The sequence below is a fragment of the Paralichthys olivaceus genome, chromosome 2 (assembly GCF_024713975.1).
Source record: "Paralichthys olivaceus isolate ysfri-2021 chromosome 2, ASM2471397v2, whole genome shotgun sequence".
NCBI lineage: Eukaryota > Metazoa > Chordata > Actinopteri > Pleuronectiformes > Paralichthyidae > Paralichthys > Paralichthys olivaceus.
The window spans coordinates 25,964,222-25,982,830 of NC_091094.1; the positions used below are offsets into that span (position 1 = coordinate 25,964,222).

General features: G+C 42.4%; 2 protein-coding genes across 2 annotated transcripts; one reads left to right on the top strand and one right to left on the bottom strand.

Annotated features, from left to right (window-relative positions):
* Positions 1–522: 522 nt before the first annotated feature.
* On the top strand, positions 523–6,624 carry nuf2 (UF2 component of NDC80 kinetochore complex). Its single transcript, XM_069513403.1, has 13 exons — positions 523–760; positions 2,245–2,319; positions 2,508–2,584; positions 2,873–2,934; positions 3,049–3,146; positions 3,590–3,663; positions 4,109–4,202; positions 4,334–4,396; positions 4,554–4,691; positions 4,782–4,922; positions 5,641–5,816; positions 5,919–6,054; positions 6,143–6,624. The coding sequence occupies exons 1-13, from the start codon at positions 638–640 to the stop codon at positions 6,248–6,250; spliced, it is 1,365 nt and encodes a 454-aa protein (XP_069369504.1). The 5' UTR covers positions 523–637; the 3' UTR covers positions 6,251–6,624.
* Positions 6,625–7,171: 547 nt separating this feature from the next.
* cfap57 (cilia and flagella associated protein 57) lies at positions 7,172–18,135 on the bottom strand. Its single transcript, XM_020086532.2, has 21 exons — positions 17,845–18,135; positions 16,846–17,159; positions 16,425–16,684; positions 14,958–15,132; positions 14,717–14,869; positions 13,989–14,128; positions 13,303–13,468; positions 13,103–13,216; positions 12,803–13,015; positions 12,058–12,231; positions 11,728–11,889; positions 11,282–11,437; positions 11,001–11,094; positions 10,729–10,919; positions 10,463–10,636; positions 10,217–10,375; positions 9,220–9,363; positions 8,899–9,015; positions 7,888–8,016; positions 7,654–7,785; positions 7,172–7,484 (listed from the first exon to the last, which is right to left on the bottom strand). The coding sequence occupies exons 1-21, from the start codon at positions 17,999–18,001 to the stop codon at positions 7,332–7,334; spliced, it is 3,477 nt and encodes a 1,158-aa protein (XP_019942091.1). The 5' UTR covers positions 18,002–18,135; the 3' UTR covers positions 7,172–7,331.
* Positions 18,136–18,609: the final 474 nt, after the last annotated feature.

Here is an 18,609-nt window from a genome sequence, read left to right on the forward strand (position 1 = left end):
GTTCGACTCTTGCACCAAAGATCTTCTCTCTTTATATATTTTTAAAGCATGCAGTGAATGATCCCACTGGAGCCAGGTGACTCAGATGAAATATGCGTTTCGATGCACCATTAAAGAACATCAGAGTAATTCTTCCTCAAATAAATCAGATGTGGGTAATAATGTCTTTGTTTATAGAGCACTTTTCAACATAACGTACAGAGTGCTGCAAAACAAGAAAACAAATGGATAATATACAGAAGGAAGTGCATGAATGAAAATCACAATAATGATATTTGAGATAAAAGACCAAAATAGATATGCATGCATTTATGTATTCATATTATGTATCTATCTCGTTCATATATATATATATATATATATATAAGGTCGTTTTTACGGTTGTGAATATCACTCTGATCTGATTGTACATTTGCAGTATGCACAATGCAAGGTATTATTGTTTGCAGAACCAGCGCGACAGAGGGCGCTGGCGAGCACTGTATCATCTCAATCACAAAAGAAGAAGGACAAATGGACCAATCAGACGCGCCGTCTACGAATCAACAAGGAAGTCTATTCAAGGCGCCAATTTTGTGTGTCTGTTGAGACCGAGGAGTTTTCTTGCGTTTTGCTTTTTGTGTTCGACGGTGCGACCATGACTGAAAACACGTTCCCCGTCTACACCGCGGATGCGATAGTGAACTTTTACCGGACAGAGGTTCTCACCGGCCAAGAATCGAAACACTTCACGAAGAGCGACCTGACTCCTGCTCCGAAGGTAACGACCGTCCGCTGCGTTCTGTTCCTGCTGTCACACCAGGAACCTTCAGAAGGAAACAAGTGATCAGGTCACCGTCCGCAGGAGAGTGATCAGGTCACCGTCCGCAGGAGAGTGATCAGGTCACCGTCCGCAGGAGAGTGATCAGGTCACCGTCCGCAGGAGAGTGATCAGGTCACCGTCCGCAGGAGAGTGATCAGGTCACCGTCCGCAGGAGAGTGATCAGGTCACCGTCCGCAGGAGAGTGATCTGCTCACCGTCCGCAGGAGAGTGATCAGGTCACCGTCCGCAGGAGAGTGATCTGCTCACCGTCTGCAGGAGAGTGATCAGGTCACCCTCCGCAGGAGAGTGATCAGGTCACCGTCCGCAGGAGAGTGAGCAGGTCACCGTCCGCAGGAGAGTGAGCAGGTCACCGTCCGCAGGAGAGTGATCAGGTCACCGTCCGCAGGAGAGTGATCAGGTCACCGTCCGCAGGAGAGTGATCAGGTCACCGTCCGCAGGAGAGTGATCAGGTCACCGTCCGCAGGAGAGTGATCAGGTCACCGTCCGCAGGAGAGTGATCAGGTCACCGTCCGCAGGAGAGTGATCTGCTCACCCTCCGCAGGAGAGTGATCTGCTCACCGTCTGCAGGAGAGTGATCAGGTCACCGTCTGCAGGAGAGTGATCTGCTCACCGTCTGCAGGAGAGTGATCAGGTCACCCTCCGCAGGAGAGTGATCTGCTCACCGTCTGCAGGAGAGTGATCAGGTCACCGTCTGCAGGAGAGTGATCTGCTCACCGTCTGCAGGAGAGTGATCAGGTCACCCTCCGCAGGAGAGTGATCAGGTCACCCTCCGCAGGAGAGTGATCTGCTCACCGTCTGCAGGAGAGTGATCAGGTCACCGTCCGCAGGAGAGTGATCAGGTCACCGGTGTTTGTAGGTGTCTGCATTCTGTGATTGTATGTTTTGAACGTTTTCTAACTCCTGTCGCAGATAGAAACGTGTCTAGCAAGGGATATTATATGATTTAGACTGTTGGTTAAATAAACCAAAAACATGTAATCCCCTCATGTCCATCCCCTCAGGCTGTGCAACATTTTATCAACACTCATTTAATTGAGAGAGAGCGATCTGCAGATGAACTGATAAAAAACCATATGAGGTAGTTGCACCCTAAATTCAGATTGATTCTTTTCCACAGAATAATAACTCAGGATTTCGTCCCTCATCTCTTACACTGGGGTCTCGTTAGAAAGGGATCATAAGTCAACCAGTATAATCAAGAGGAAGGAATGTATTTTAGTGTAAATGTGAGGAAAAGATCCAAACACGTCCTTTCATTATGTTCACACCTTTCAGACTGGGTGTCAAACCAACTGTGGATATTTATGTGGCTGCACTTCATCAGGTTTTTGCGTTGGAGATGCTGTTTGATTTGCAGTCATCATCTATGATCATATAATCTACAGACCACTATCATAACAATTAGTTATTCTCTCTTACAGCCAGAGGCAGTTCAAACACTGTACATGAGAGTGCTGCATCTCCTGTATCGTTTCCGACCCGAGTGTCACTCCATGGTAAGAGCTGTTCCTTAATAATCATGTTCCACTTTACGAAAGAGCTCTTGACTTCAACTTTAAACCAAGCAGGCTCGTCTATATTCTAAATGTCACATTCACCACCTGACATGTGTATAAGATATGATGTAGTGAATGTCACAGTGTCATCACCTCATGCATTTGATTTGGTTTTGGTTTTCCAACAGGTTCCACTTCTGGAGAACATTCAGTATCCAGTTTATCATGAGGGAGCAACTGCTATCATGAGCGTCTACATGCGCATGTGAGTTTTCTTAGCGTATCTACTGGATATACAGGTCCACAGTGTGCACCAGCCTGTGATGGGTTTATGTGATTCTTCACAAGCCTCATAATTCGATTGGATTATGATTCACGATTTGATGCATATTGATGAATCTCAGTTTATCACATTTCTACTGTACTTACTTTTCTATATGGCTGCTTTTAAGCAGAAAATGCTCTAAAGATTATAAACTGTTACTGTTGTTACAAGTGTGTTATAACAAATGTGTTGTGTATGTAATGTAATTTCATTTGTAAATCTTTTTAGGCGGCAGTTTTTGCCCATGTGCCTGGTGTATGATTTTTCACTGAATGACCTGCTAGCCCCAAGTAAGTTCAGTTCTTTCCAAAATCTTATTACAACAAAATGCCCCCATATTTCACTGGCTACTGCACAGGTACTTGTAACCAGTCCTCTGACAATGGACTCTTGTTCCTTTCCAGAGAAACAGAAGACTCTGACTGTTCTGAGTGCAATCATGAACTTCCTTCACTTCAGGAAGCAGAGGATGGACTTGGTCTTGGAGAAGCAGGCCAAATTTGTATGTTACACTGGACAGAACAGGGATCAATGTTAGCTTTTAGCTTACTGCTAACCCCCACCAGTGATATAGTATCTCAAGAGTAAACAGTTTAAAGGTTCCCAAACATACACTCTGTTGAAGCACAACACATTCCTGTAAATAGTCTCAACCTATTCCTCTGCTAAACAGTTTGTGGTAACTTACCAAGATATAATAAAACTACATTTATTGAAAATATCCTGGTAAATATTTTTGATGTGATTGATGATTCATACAGAGTTAGGACTATATTGTTTTACAATCATGTTTTAATCTTGATCTTTTTTAAAGAATGGGCTCTCACCATATTTCTTGATAAGGGCATTTTTTCAACACCAATCTTCTTTATTTCGTTACAAGCTAGTAACCATTACCCTGCTGTGTGTTTCACGTGTTGTAACATCTCATTTCTCTGTTTTCAGAGGGCAGACGTGGACAGACTGCAGACCTACACCAGAGGCAATCGAGAAGCAGAGAAAAAGATTGAGATGCTGACGTAAGATCTAGTTGTTTGGTTTCTATATGACTATAAAACTCTCTGTGTCAAGATGTCCCTAAAAAGGTTTCATTGAGCTTCAGAGACTTAATCTTAACTGGCTTGTGATGCTCCAGTTCAGTTCAGTTCCATATTTTCCTTCAATGTGATATTTTGGAAACTTACAGTTGCTCGACAAAAGAAGCGAATTCAAACACCCCCCTGAACTGTCGGTGGACACGTTTCACTCATAGATTAAACAAACAGTGTTTAGAAAGAATATTAGAATTAAGTAATATTGAAAATAATTAAGCTTGTTGCTGAAGGTAAGTTTCATTATAGATTTATAATTCATTCTTTTCTTATTAACCCATGTTTATTAATAAATATGTTTGCAGTATCCCAAGAATTAAGACAGTGAATTGTACGTCCTCTACACTGACATATGTGTTTTGTCCTTGTTCAGCACCATCCCACCGGAGCAGCAGGCTGAGGCAGACGAGCTGGCGGCCACAGTGTCTGAACTACAGGCCACCACCATGCATGAATGCCAGGAAGTTGTAAGTGATGATGAAACACAGTCAGAAAAAAACATAAATGAAGTTACATGAATAGAGCTGTTCTTCTCAGAATAAAGCCTGATGCCGTGTGAGCTGTTAAGTCAAAGTCAAATCAACTCGTCTCCTTTCAGAATGTGAAAAACGACTGCATCGCTGAGTGGAAAACCAAAATCGCAGAGAAGTCTCAGAAACTGGTATGTGACTGTGACTTAAATATTAAAGAATTCACAATATGAAGTCATTCTTTGGGGTGGCGTCCCAAACCTCCTCAGAGAGATAGCTAACAAATACCAACATACAGTTAGAGCCAAGGCCTCCTATTAAAGAGGTGTGTGTCTGTGTGTGAGACAGGCCCAGATGAAAGTGGACGTCAGCAACCTGAAAGAAGACATCAGCAAACTCAAGTCTCAGATCGTGGAGTCTCCTGAGGAGCTGAAGACTCAGATGGAGAGGATGAGGGAGAACGTCAAAAACATCAAGAACTCCATTGTAAGTGAGAGAGAAACCTGGGAGATCAGTGTGGGTTTGAGGTCAGACTCACATGTGATGAGTGATGAGAGTTTGATGTTCTGACTTCAGACAGAAACAGATGAGCGAGTGGTGGAGCTGCAGAACATGGTGCAGAGTGTGACTCACACGGAGGCGGAGATCCAGCAGATGTACAACCTGCTGCAGGACCTGGAGAGCAGCATGAACAACGCCAAGCAGAGACAGGAGATGGTATGTGTACAAGAGTTCTGTATTCATATTCAATTAGCAAAAAAACACTTGATGAGTAATTATATCAGCATCAGCAAATACATTATGGAGGAAAAATGTCACTTATAACCTGTTGAAGAATCAAAATTAACAAATAAGTCTGTTAAAGCAAACAATGTTAACATTTTCAGTAGACTCACAGTGTTGCAGCCAAATCCAATACTTAATAATAATAATAATAAAGAAAATAATAATGAAGTCAATGGTGATCGATTCGTCAAATGTAAAAAAACAACAGAAAAAAAACCATACACACACACACACAAGCTGTCACCCAAGGGTACACGTGGGGTGTGCAGTAGCATCGCTACTTCTGGTAGAAGACATTTAGGCTAAAAACATGAAGTGAATGATGGTGAGTCAGCTGATGTCAGATGGTAGTGATGATGATTATGATGCAGCTCACAGCTGGTTTCAGCCAACAACTTGCTCAAGCAGATGTTTACATTTGGCCGTACCATACATGACTTGCAAAGACAGTCATTTCTCCCTGTATCAAACTTTTGAGTGTTTCCATCAGCTCCTTCACTAATTCTCAGGAGTTTCAGCTTCTTAGCTCTCAGCTCACCACACTCCATTGAAGAGTTAACTTTAGCTAAAGCATTTGTCCTCGTAATGTATCCAGTGTGAAGCATGTTCCCATTTGTCGTGATTCTGTCTTGCATCTGTGCTTGTGCAGTACCAGGAGCTGACTGCTCAGTATGAGAAGAAGCAGAAGGAGCTGAAGAACCTGTGTGTGGAGGAGGCCCAGCTGAAGAGAGCTCAGAGCATGAAGCTGGACAAGGAGTCCAAACAGAACATCCGGAGACAGATGAAGAAAGAGATGAAGGAGCAGCACGTTCAAGACATTCTGGGGTATGAAACTCACTCTTGACACAATAGTCAGTAAAAAATCGAATTTCGGAACCTTGCTCTGTAAAATAAAGTCTTTAAAACCTAAACTTACCTGTTCACCAGGCAGTGTAACCAAATCCATCAGAAGCGTGAGGAGATGGCCGACAAAATCCAAGAGATCACCAGAGAGACGCTGCAGCTGAAGACCAAGATCCAGAGTCTGAGAGACGTGTGCAGCAAAGAGACGGAGAAAGCTCAGGTACACTCAGGACGACAGTTTACCTCACTGTTTATCTTTTCTTCCTGTCGTGGTCTGAGGCGAACATGTTTCTTTTCTCTCTGTCCAGGCTCTGTATGACGCCGTGTCCACGTCAATGGATGATTTACACAAAAGAATCGAGATGCACGTCGTGGACCTGAAACATGATTTCGTCAAGATTTCTGCAAACTTTTAGATGTTTCACTTTTCATTCTCATTATTTGTATTACTGTGTTACTACTTCTTTGTCATGCTTTTACTGTGCCGACATTTTGTTGCCTTTTTGACTATTACTATTTAAAATGTTAAAATAGAGTTTTTTACTAAACATAATCCCTTTCATCTTTTGCTTTCATTAGCTAATGAATTCCATGTATAATCTAAAACGTCTTATATCATAGATTTTGCAAGACACTCGACCTGTGTTGACTTTGTTGCACTAGTGTGGTCTTGGGTTTGTACATCTGAAGTATTGTACATATTATCAGTCATAACCAAACTTTCTTTTAAGGTTGTAACATTCAAAATGTTTCACATAAAAAACAAGAGAATAAAAACCCCAAAACCAAACTTGCTGGTTCTTCAATTGTGTTTGCAAAATCCTACTGTTTGTTAAGTGTTCGATGGAAGAAAATATTGATACAATTGAGTTTTGAGATGTATTTATTATTAATGTTTTAAATAACAATTATATATATATATGTATATATATATATATATATGTATATATATATATATATACATATATATATACACAAATGTTTTAATTTATATGCTCTAAAATTTGATAGATTTCACTTCATCAACCCTTGGGGAAATCCCAGTGTCAAGGAGCTTACATACAATTTAATTTGGAATACATAAGTGTCAGGAAGATGAAGAGATTTCATATCAGTTTGAATTACTGTTAAAATGTAAATATCAAATATGTTTCATATACTGAAATATCTTTACATTGTTACTGCCCTGGAAAAAATGGAACCATAGCTCTAAATCCATGACCATGTTAGCTGCAGCACAAATGATCTGTTGAGCAGGAATGAAAGTGAATCAGAATAAATGTAATGTATTCACAGCACAATCCACAAACACAGAAGACAACACTTTATCTGATTTTGAATCGTGTTCAATTTATATCAAATGTTCAACCATAATTGTAATACAAATATCTTCAGCACGAACATTTTTTTTTTGAATAAGCTTGTAGGACTTTTCAAATCCTCAGTATTCATCAGTGAAGTTTCCTGCAGCTGGAGGACGTGGTTGAGGAAAGTCAGTTAACTGATGTCCTCATGTTTGGGTCCTTCCCCCGGGTTGGGATGTGACCGCTTGTACAAGGTCAGCTGAGCTTTGTAATTTTTAACCTCAGTCCTCATCAGACTCAACTCCTTACGCAGTTCGTTGATTTCAGTAATCAGAGAAATATTCCCCTGCAGGGACGACAATCACTGTTAGAAAATCATTCATCTAGCAAAACACTGCAACACCATGATTAGATCCTTTACTCTTACCATGCTATCGAGAGAAGATCTTTTAAACCTTAATAACCAACTGGAGGGATCATCTTTGCAGCGAAGAAGTTCTACCATCATTGCTCACCTTCAGGATTTTCTCTTTCTCCTCAGCAGATTTAGTCAGCCTCATCTTGAGACTGTTAATGGTCCTCTCCAGGTGATCAAGCTGGCGACAGAACACCCTCTGAACATCTTGGTCTACCCCGCTTTTCTCCACCTTGGAAACAACACAGGGTTTGCATATTCCCTGAAGGAGAAGAATTGTTCGTTCCATACCTGCACCCAGCCCTAGACGAGAACTGCTGCACCAAGTACTCACCCCTTCAGTTACGTAGCGGGCGTAGATCATCTGCACGCTCTCCTTCAGTTTCCTCGGCTCTTGGATGAAGCCAACACAGTCATGGAGGTCTGACTTGAGCCGCTGCAGATGTATCTCCAGATCTTTCACCTGGACACAGAACAGATGTTAAACTGTTATTCCAAAAAAGTCTATTTTTCCATACAGGCATTCAAACAAAATTCACAGCCCTTGATTTGTGCATAAATGAAACATTAAAACATTAAAGCAAAGCTGGTGATTAAGGTTCCTCTAGAGTAACAGTCTGTTAATTACAATATCTTCCGTACGTGTTACAGTGTCAATTTCATTCTTTAAAAAAAGTCTGAACAGGTAGAAGTGTTACAGTGTCAATTTCATTCTTTAAAAAAAGTCTGAACAGGTAGAAGTGTTACAGCAATAAATGATCCTTTCAATGATCAATGCTGTTTTTATACTTCCACCAGGGTGGTTTTGTTTTCACCCCATCCATTTGTTTGTTGGTTGGTTTGTTTGTCAGCAAGACTACACAAAAACAATAGATTTCCACGAAACATTTTCACTTATTTCCCAGGGAACAATTCATGGATCTTGATGAAATGTTTAGGTAACTGATGCCATTGAGATGAGTGTGTAATTTGGTGCAGCTTGATTGAAGTTAGGGCGTCTGTCGGGCCATGGCAGAGGTCTGTGCTCTACTGAGTGACATCCTAAAAAAAAAATCATCAATCTGTTTTTTACAGTAGAGTAACACAGCAGTGTGTTTTATGACACGTCATTTTGGAGTCATAAGATCCAATGACAGTGGCACACAGCAGCACAGTTATATTCAGTGTTATAGAGTAAACATGTAAATCCAACAACCATCAGAGTTTCAACATGAACATCTGCCTCACATCTGCTTTTCGGAAAGGAGACAATCACTGCCCCATCAATCACTTCCAGGTCGATTAAAAACAAGTAATAAAGCTGAAGGGTTGCTGCAGTGTTAGGTCTGTGAGTGTGTGTCCTAACGTTCTGCATCTCCTTGTGCATCTCCTTGTCTCTGGTCCTCAGTTTGAGCCTCAGGTCAGAGACGGTGAGTTTCAGCTGAGTGTTGCTGCTGTCAGTTTGCACCAGCTCCTCCTGCAGCTGTGAGAGAGGAGAAACACCACATCACTGTCAACACTGCAGAGGTATTTCATATGGAACATGTACCTGCTGCTACAGCTTGAACTTATCAGAGTCACAGCTGCTTTATTTCTTTTTTTGATTAAACTTGGTCCATCTCCAGATGGCTCGGCGTCCTTTCAGACACACACACTCACTCACACACACACACACGAGAACACTCACCTGACGGATCCTCTCCTTCTTCTCATTGATCTCGTCTTGTTGAGGCTCGGTCTGCTTCTTCAACTCGCTCAACTGGAAATCGAGAACAAACCTCAACTTCTCCAGTTCCTGGTTCTTCTTCTTCAAGCCGGAGATCGTCTTATCCTGCGTGAACATGAACGCGTGGAGGGATTTCAGTGGAAGCAGCTATTTTTTTATCTCAGTTTGCTTGTTTTGTTCGATCACAAACGTCAGTGGCTGAAAACACGTCGTCCTCAGGAGAGTTTAAACAAGACCCGATATTTTATATACCATGAATGTTGAAGTTCTAAATGTACAGGTTTCTGATTTTCTTTGTTTTATATTTTGAGAAGAAGAATCCTCTTCAGTTTGAAGGTGAAAGGTTTCCTGCTTTAAGAACTACAGAACCAAACTGGCTTGTTTGTTTGTTTTCAAGCAAGATTACACAGAAATGACAGATTACCTTGAAACCTGGTGAGATCATGGAGCATGGATCAGGAAAGAGTTTATTAAATATTGGAGTGATTTTCATTGATTTCCCAGATAATAATTTATTGTTGTTTATGAAAAATATCTGGCATATTTTGGGGACTGTTATTTATGAGTGTGTGAAATTTAATGCAGATCCAAAAATTAAATCCTGATCCAGAGAGATTAAATGTGATGTCATAAGGGGTAAATTGGGCGTTGGTGGAGGTTAAATTAAACCTGTACATTCACATTCAAGGTATGAATGGTAAATTTAGAGTCCAGCAAGAAGATATAGGTCTGTATAGGTTAGAAAATGAATTGACCCACTCATTAAATATTTCAGAAAATCAAATAATGTGCATATGAAACATAGGACCAAACCTACCAACTTCAAACAAATTACTTTCAAAGAAAAAATGTCAAAAAAGAAGAGGTACAGGGTCAAAGTCAAGTCAAAACTTTTTCAAATCTTATTCAATGTGGTTGTCGGTGCTGTGAAAAGTGGTGAAGCCCTGATCTCAGCCACCTTGTCCTGGTTTGTCTTCTCATGTCCAGCGATCTGTCTCTTCAAGTCCTCGATGTCACTCTCCAGAGAGCGGATCAAACCCAGCAGCCGCTGCCGCTCCTGCTTCATCTTGTTAACGTCTGTGCCCCTGTCGTCAATCTGCTTCTGAAGACTGTGGAACTGAACGAGAGGCAAACACACAGCAACAGATGACTTCAGATTATGTTCTATGTGCAAAACCCTGATGAACAAAAAACGCTTTGTCACCTTTTGAGCCATGATGCCAGTTTCTCCCTTCAGATTTGTGTTGGTCTCTTTTTCTGTGTGCAGCTTCTTCTCATACTTGATTTGGATGTCGTGGATCTTCCTCTCCTCCTCCTCCTCTACCTGCTTTATGATCTTTTTAAACTCACGGATCTGCTGCTCTGCTTCCTCCTGATACTGCAGACACATAAAAGCACGACAAGATCAAAGAGCCCTTAACAAGATCTGACTCCACCAAAGCTCTCCCACTTCCTCCTTCTCCTCCTGACCTGAGCCAGGTGCTGAGTCTTCTCCTGCAGCTGGGCCTCGTATGACTGTGTCAGCTCCTCCACAGCTTGGATTTTATTCTCCTCTGCGGACTTCAGCTGCATTTCGAAGTCCTCCTGCATTCTCTGATACTGATGCTGAAGATCCTGGTACCTCTCATGCTCCACGATCAGCTTCTGGCTGTAGGATGTCTCTGTGTATCACAGACAGACAGAATGAACCTTGTGGAAGGAAGGATAAGCTGTGTCTGGATAGTGCTGACACTGATTCTTACCCAAATCCTCTAGTTGTCTGGAATGTTTCACTGTGACCTCTGCAGAACTCTCCTGGTGCTCACGCTCCTGCCTTCCCATCTCTGTCTTCATGGCCTGTGTAGAATGAAGAGACAATAAACGCCTGAAGTCATTCTACAAGCAAAGGTGCTGATTCAATAGAGCCATCTAAAGAAGTCATAAATACAAGGAAGGGTTGGTTCGTGACATGTTGACTTTGAAATAGACGGATTGATTTTACACAGACTGTGTTACATATATAATAGAGCTGTGTTCAGCAGACCTGTTGTGCGGTTTGCAGAGATTCTATTTGCTGCACAAACTTGTCAGAAATGTCCTTCATCTTCTCGTTGTAGTTCATGTCCTTCAGGCGGAGCTGGTACTCGTTCTCCATCTGCAGCTCCTCCAGACGCATCTTCAGCTCCAGCATGTTCTGCGTCTGCATCACAGAAGTGGACGATTGGGTCATTGTCACTGTGCAGTATAATCACATTAACATATGAATATTATCTGTTTCTCAGTCACATATGGAGCTGTTATCCTGTACAATGCAGTATATATTCACAAAACACACAAACACACACACACACAAGATAATAATAATAATAATTTTAGAATGTGTAAACCAGCACATTATCCTACTGACAAATAACAATCATTTGGATGCTGACACTTTCAGGGACTGTAGCTAGTATTGGCAAGTATTGGAGAATGTATTCCTACACAGACCTTTTCCTCCAGGTCTGACTTGGTGACAAGAATCTCTTCGGTGTGGACGATCTGCCTGTTGCTCTTCAGTCCTCGGCCCTCCTTATCAATGATCTTCCACATGGACAGACAGCCGTCTTCAGACGCTGTCAGCAGGAACTGATCATCGTAGGTGATCACCATCTGAGGAGTGGACTCTCCTTCTTAGTTATGTTGTGCTTGACATGACGGAGACATTGACATTTCTGGTCGCTCAAAACATCCCAGTGTTCCAATCAGGTTTAGTGGTGATGGATTTCGTCAGTTTAGAGTGTGTACACCACACAGTGTAACATCAGCATTTAGACCCACCTTGGTAACTGGGCCACAGTGAGCCTGGTACATGATCCAGTCCTTCTGGATGGGTAATGGGTATTTAATGGCCCTGATTGTTCCGCTGGCGGTCCCGGTGAAGACCACCCGACCAGAGTGAGACACTGCGACGGCCGTGTGAGCTACCTCATCAGCAGGAATCTCCCTCAGCACCTGTGGAGCCAAGAGATTATCATCCTGCACATGTATAATAAAGACGTTACTGTCAGATAACCGACCATTGAGTAATGAAATAAATATCTTGTTCATGACAGAACAACATTTAAGCAACTTTCAGGTTAATGTTTAGGTGTCACAGGCCCACATCTTTGATAGTTGAGTTATTTCTCAGTGCTCTCATCTGATGCAACAGTCAAAGTTAAACAGTAATAGTGCAAATTCTGTTTCATTCACTATAAAATCGTCACTGCTGATGGGATGAACAGAAACTTTTCTAACTTCACTCTGCACCATAAAATGTTTATAAAAAGCTCTGCACACAACATCCAGAACACAAACAATAAAAAGTGACAGTATATTGCAGAACTGTTTGAGGAGGACCCATGAACTCACGAAGTATCTCTGGAGCTTTAACACAGGACGGCCTATTCCAAACAGGTGGGTTTAGAACAGGCACTGCACTAGCACAGTAAATATATGAACCATGTATTCAACCAACTGCACTATTCCACTCACTATCATTTATGGAAACTCAGCGTGAGACACATTGGTGTGCTGTTCCTACTTGACAATCTTGGATCTCCTTCAGCGTGAGGTCGGTTCCCACAGCCAGGAGGCTCTTACAGTCCGAGGAGAAGGCCACATCTGTGTAGCTGCAGGACTTGAGGACGCTCTCTGACTCACGCTTGCCAGTTTGTGTGTTCCACTCATACACCGCACCATCCATCCCACATGACACCAGCCGGCCGTCGTCCAGGCTCCATTCGATGCCACGGATCTGACAAAAAAAAAATCAAAAGATGTCCAGTTGATGTCAAATATGACCATGAGTCCTCTGTGGAAAACATTCTCACGCCTGACTCACCTTCCCATTGTGACCCTTCAGATTGAGGATATTCTCAAAAGAGGTGTTGGAGTAGATGTGAATGACATTTCCATTGACAGCTGCAAACATGTGGCCACCGTGGCTGAAAGCACACTGTGGAGTGGAGGGAGGAGGTGAGAGGGAGAGTCAGAGCTTCAGAGCACATTGTGTAGCTGAACCGCTTTACACACACACCCCACCTCTCTGCAGCTGCGCACAGTGAACTCCTTGAAGGTGCGGATGTCATCGATAACCAGGTTCATGAGCCTGAGTTTGTCTGAAAAGCCCACCAGGATGAAGAGGCCAGTGGGGTGCAGAGCCACGCTGTACGCCTCCTCCTGGAACTCCTTGTACAGCTCCAACACTCTATAGACAATTCACAGACAGCAGCCATGAAGCATGTCTTAACTCTGTCATACCGAGGGGCTGAGTCTGCTGTCACATTTATTTCAATTAGTTCTTTAAGTGAATATTTACCTAACCATAACTTCTGAATGTCAGGAGACAGTTGAATTTAGCAAAAACTGAAATTACTTGTCCGCTGCTTTTCAGGATGTCCTGACAATATCTGATGGAATTATAAGTACATGTATTTAATAACTACATTTCATTGACCAGTATCACTTTGAATAAAGGCATTGAATTGTATTTATTTAGAAGGGCCTTATCAAGTCTTGGATTTAATTTTGTGAAAGCTGAACAAACCATGATAAATATCACTGAACACAAGACTTTATGGGACATCCTGTTTTTATATAATCAGTGTTGGATTGTTGGGCCTCATCCACACAGTAATGTAAAATACAGTGACCCACAATGGAGAAATTGGATAAAAATTTGACACAGACACAATAACAAAGTACTTGGGTGTGATTTGTCTCTTTACTTTGTCTCGTAGTTCCAGATGCGGACAGAGCGGTCCAGAGAGCTGGTGGCTGCGAGGGGCTTCCGCAGGCAGACGGATAAACCAGTGATGGACTTTGAGTGGAAGGACTGAGACAGGAACTCAAAATGTGCCTGGTCTTCCTAAAAGGACAGATTTAAAGAGTTGACAGTAGAAGAAATTGAAAGGGATGAAGAAACACAATGATATTAGGAAACAAGTCAGTTTACTAAAAGCAAAAGTTTTAAAACTACAGGAAGTGTAAAAAACAACTACAACTTTAATAAGTGAATTTTCTTTATGGTGATTGGCTGATAATGTGGTTAGAGGAGGTAAGAGTTGGTCATCATGATTGTGTAAGGGCTGCTGGGAGTAAAATGGCACTGCCCCCACAGCGTGGGTGTAATTTTTCAGGTACGGTTAGAAGATCAGATATGTTCCAGGAAGGCAACCCTACGTTTTCTGCTACGTTAGCACTCCTGCTGTTCCAATTCACTCACTTTAGATGACTGTGGCTCAGAGAGCGGGTAGTCCACTAACCAGAGGGGTCAGTGGTTTGATCCCTGCTCCTCGAGTCTGCATTCATAAATGTCTTTGGGTGAGAAACAGAACTCCATGACTAGAGAAGCACCACAGAGAGCTATGGTGAAGCTCCATGTAAAGAGTGTCCATTTAACATTTTTATCAATGCAGCACATGAGTGGTGATGCAGGAGGAGGGGACAGTGCTACCTTGTTGATGTCCACAGAGGACAGACCGACGCTGTAAAGCTGTCCTTGGTCCGTGCTGATGGCCAGGGTCTCCTCTGCTGGGCTGATGCACATGGTGTCAATCTCCTGATAGTCAGCTTGGGTCATCTCGTTGCTATGTGGGTCTGGGGGAATCTGACAGAGAAGCATACACACACACTATCACTTAGAGACATACACAAAACCTGCAGTGTCACTGTGCCCTCTGAGAATTCATCTTTACCTTTATCACCCTGCTCTTCCTGTAACTGTCCTCCTCTGTCTTTTCAAAAAGACAAACAGTGCCTGGACCCATGGAGCACACAAAGCCCTTGGAATAGGACAGGATGGCTGTGATGCGAGAAACAGTCGAGGCTTCATCTACGTCAGTATCTCTGATCATCCTCGTCCCCACTTGCCTGCACAATTTGAATAAAATGTATCAGAGGCAGCTTCTATATTTCCCATAACAGCTGGTCTGCAAAATTTCTTTTTTTCTGGTGCTCCAACCTCACAATTTGCTGGGGACTATATATGTAATGGGTATGGTTTTGAACCCAAATGCAGCACAACAAGCATGGACAGTTGGTAACAGTCTTTATTCTCAGCTCTTAGCAGATCAGGCGGCAGGCAATACAGTCCGGAGATAACTGCTGGAAAGTCTTGCATGAAGGCGTAGAACAATCTGACACTGACTGAGAGTGGAGCTGCTGAATATATACTGGGCTGATCGCAGGTGATGAGGAGCAGCTGTGATGGATTGTGAGAGGGTGTGGCTTGATGAAGATGATGATGAAGCAGAGGCGGAGTCCATGGAAAAGTACTAAGAGGTGGAAGGATGGGAGACTGACTGTGAAGTGGGAGGATGGGTGACTGACTGTGACAATATACAGCAGTGTATTAATACTCATTTGGTGCTCTGGTAAGTAGTTGCAGCAGCAGGATGGTGTTAGTGGGACTGAGTCAAGATTAACTACATGTGTGATCATGGAAATGAAGACATGACATTGCAGCCAGTGCAACACAGATGCTCACTGTGTTTGTGTCCAATGACAAATAAGATACACTTGTCAAGTTAATTTTTTCTCAAAAGTAATCCTTGTCTTCACAGACACAGCAGGTATCATCAGTTTTCTGTCCAATGGTCAGCAGCACAACACAGTGATTGGCTGCTGTCAGATTGATTTAGAATGTAATTACAACTAAAATATACATAAAATGTATGGATTCTTGTTTATTACATATGTTTTAAACTTCAGAATTGATAAATCACTCCAAGTCAAAAGGCTTGAGTCCATGAGAATAGTTAATGGTCTGTATTTACGTTGCTTTTTCTAGTCTTGACGACCACTGAAAGCATTTTTGTTATTCACCCATTCAAACACACATTGATATCACACATCACTCACACACAGTAGTTGTTAAGGGGCAATTTGGGGTGCAGTGTCTCGCTCAAGTACACTGCTGCTTGATTCCCTTGATTTCTGCTTGAACCACCAACCTTTTAGTTAGTGGACAACCTTCTCTGTCTCCTGAGTTGGCAATGAATGAATTACTGATACGTTACTAGAATCATGAATCTATTCTACTGGTAGCAGGATAATTTAGTTTTTTTGATTTGGCGTCTTGATTTCTTAAGATCAGTCTACCAGTTACATCAGTTACATAAAAACAAATTTAGATCCTGTATTAATGTAGACCAGCGCGTGACCTGTCAGGCTGCTCCTGCACACCCTTGGGAGATGTGTTGATCTCTCTCCGCAGGTCTCCAGACTCAAACACCAGCAGCCTGCCCGTGTCTGTCCCAGCAATCACCCGCTCCGCAGTCATCCACGTGTGACACAGAAAGTTGATGGTCTCCACCTTTGGGAAGCTGCTCTGCTTCAGAGCTCCCTCTGAGTAGCGGAAGAGCTTGAACACACCAGTTCCGCTCACACACAGCTGCATGTTGTTGTAAGGGTTGAAGCTGACCTGAGGGAAATGCCACAGTTAAATGGTTTGATATCATGTTAGAAGAGCCAATATGCTACTAATAAGCAACTAGTTAATGGTTAAAATGTGTTCCCTAATATAAAGTGTTACCCATGTTAGTATCGGATGGAGGTTTCTCTGGTAAAGTTTGAATGACTCACCTGGGTGATCGGATTATTTGAGATGCTGGTCTTAACTGAGGCCAGGACTTTCTGCTTTTCCCAAAGCCAGAAGATCAACATCCAATCCGGACCGCATGTCTGGCCTATCAGATACTTGGAATCAGGGGAGAACGCCATGCACACAAACTCTTGAACAGGCCCCTCCCCTGCAGTCAAAACCTTCCTCTTTCTGCCCTGCTCATGCTGCAGGTCGAACACTGTTATGGTGGCCTTCTCGCCACACTCTGACACGGCCAGGTAACGCCGGTTGGGACTGATGGCCAAAGCCCGCATGCCCTGGCTTTTCTCTGAGCCTGTAGAGACAAACAGAAACACCAACAGGAGTGAAATAAAAGTAGTCTCATAGAACTAAGACTGCATGAATCTGAAGAATCTCAAGGCCGATTTTGTGAAGTCCATTCTGTTCAAGTAGGGGAGTTTAATTAAAGGCTGTACCTTTAAATAATTGTAATTGTGTATTTTGTGATATCTAGCATTGAAATTCTATGTTGCAACTGAACACCCCACAGTAAGTTTTATTTCATTGTGCCAAATGTATGAGAATTTATTTTCTATCCTTTGTATCATGTCCATCTATTATGCACCCTTACTCACTTTATGTTTTTGATGTTAGTTTCTGGTTCCTTTTTAACGTCTGGTGGTGATATGAGAGAAATGTGTGTTCCTGATGAACAATCCAGATGCTCTAATGATCAATGGATGCACCGTTTAAGTAACTTCATGTACATTTGATTCATTTGATCATTTTGTTTAGTAATGGTACCAGTGTTATCCAGTTCATGTATCTTGTCTATCACCCAGAAAACTAATCCATGCCACATCCACTCATCTATTCCTCCCTCCATCAGCCCATTGGATGTTGGACCCATGTGTTAAAATGTGCACACGAGCGAGGAGACCTGAACTAGACTCAGTCCATTCAGTCTTTTTCAATGATGTAAACAGGAAACAACATTAGCTTAGCATCGGCGAGCCTACCTGGAATGAACCTCTGGTGTCTGTGGACGGTGTTGTAGCACACGCAGTTGTTTCCACAGGGGAAAACCACGGTCTGCTCGTCGAAGAAACACACATTGTTCCTCACACCTGTCCGCAGACCGAGGATGAAGTGAGACTGAGCAACTACAGCCGACATGTGTCAGCTCTCCTTCTCGAAGATGAAGAAGGGAAAGTAGTTCAGGCTGCGCACTGAAGGCTGCTTCACCAACACACGAGCTAAAGTCTCAAAGTAAACTCAGGTACAATGGTGCGACTTAAAGCGTCACGTCGCTAGGCAACCCAGGAAATCCCGCGAGAGCCGGAGAACTCGTTTGGAGTTTTCACTCTACCTGTTTACCACGTGTGTGTACAGAATGTTCGGATTGAACTCTTTCTACACCTGCAACACAGACTGTAGCTTGAATTAACTCATACATATTAGTACCTGCTGATCCATGATGCCTGTTACTTACTCACCCGCTTAGTCTCGCGGGATTTCAGGGGTTACCTAGCAACGCAACTCTTCATGAATCATGAAGTTGCTATCATAGCACTGATATCTAACTAATAACCAGCATCCTCCTAAAAATATTATTTGACATCATATAACAGCTACACTACTTACTTTGTTTTTCACGAAACATTTTTTCATTATTATCATCTAAATAACTGACAGGGCTGTATAATAATTAAGTTTTTATTGTACTACATGTCCCTAACTTTGTGTTTTATTCTCTCTCATAGTCTCTGACTCTCACTAATAAA

What these genes read in the sequence shown, in the direction of transcription:
- nuf2 (XM_069513403.1), top strand. Translation starts at nt 638, where the DNA reads ATGACTGAAAACACGTTCCCCGTCTACACCGCGGATGCGATAGTGAAC. An exon ending in CAGAGAAGTCTCAGAAACTG is followed by an intron (nt 4,397 to 4,553) that starts GTATGTGACTGT and finishes TGTGTGAGACAG; the next exon opens with GCCCAGATGAAAGTGGACGT. An exon ending in CCAAGCAGAGACAGGAGATG is followed by an intron (nt 4,923 to 5,640) that starts GTATGTGTACAA and finishes GTGCTTGTGCAG; the next exon opens with TACCAGGAGCTGACTGCTCA.
- cfap57 (XM_020086532.2), bottom strand. Translation starts at nt 18,001, where the DNA reads ATGTCGGCTGTAGTTGCTCAGTCTCACTTCATCCTCGGTCTGCGGACA. An exon ending in CCTCTGTGGACATCAACAAG is followed by an intron (nt 14,129 to 14,716) that starts GTAGCACTGTCC and finishes CTGTCCTTTTAG; the next exon opens with GAAGACCAGGCACATTTTGA. An exon ending in AGAAAGAGAAAATCCTGAAG is followed by an intron (nt 7,485 to 7,653) that starts GTGAGCAATGAT and finishes TCGTCCCTGCAG; the next exon opens with GGGAATATTTCTCTGATTAC.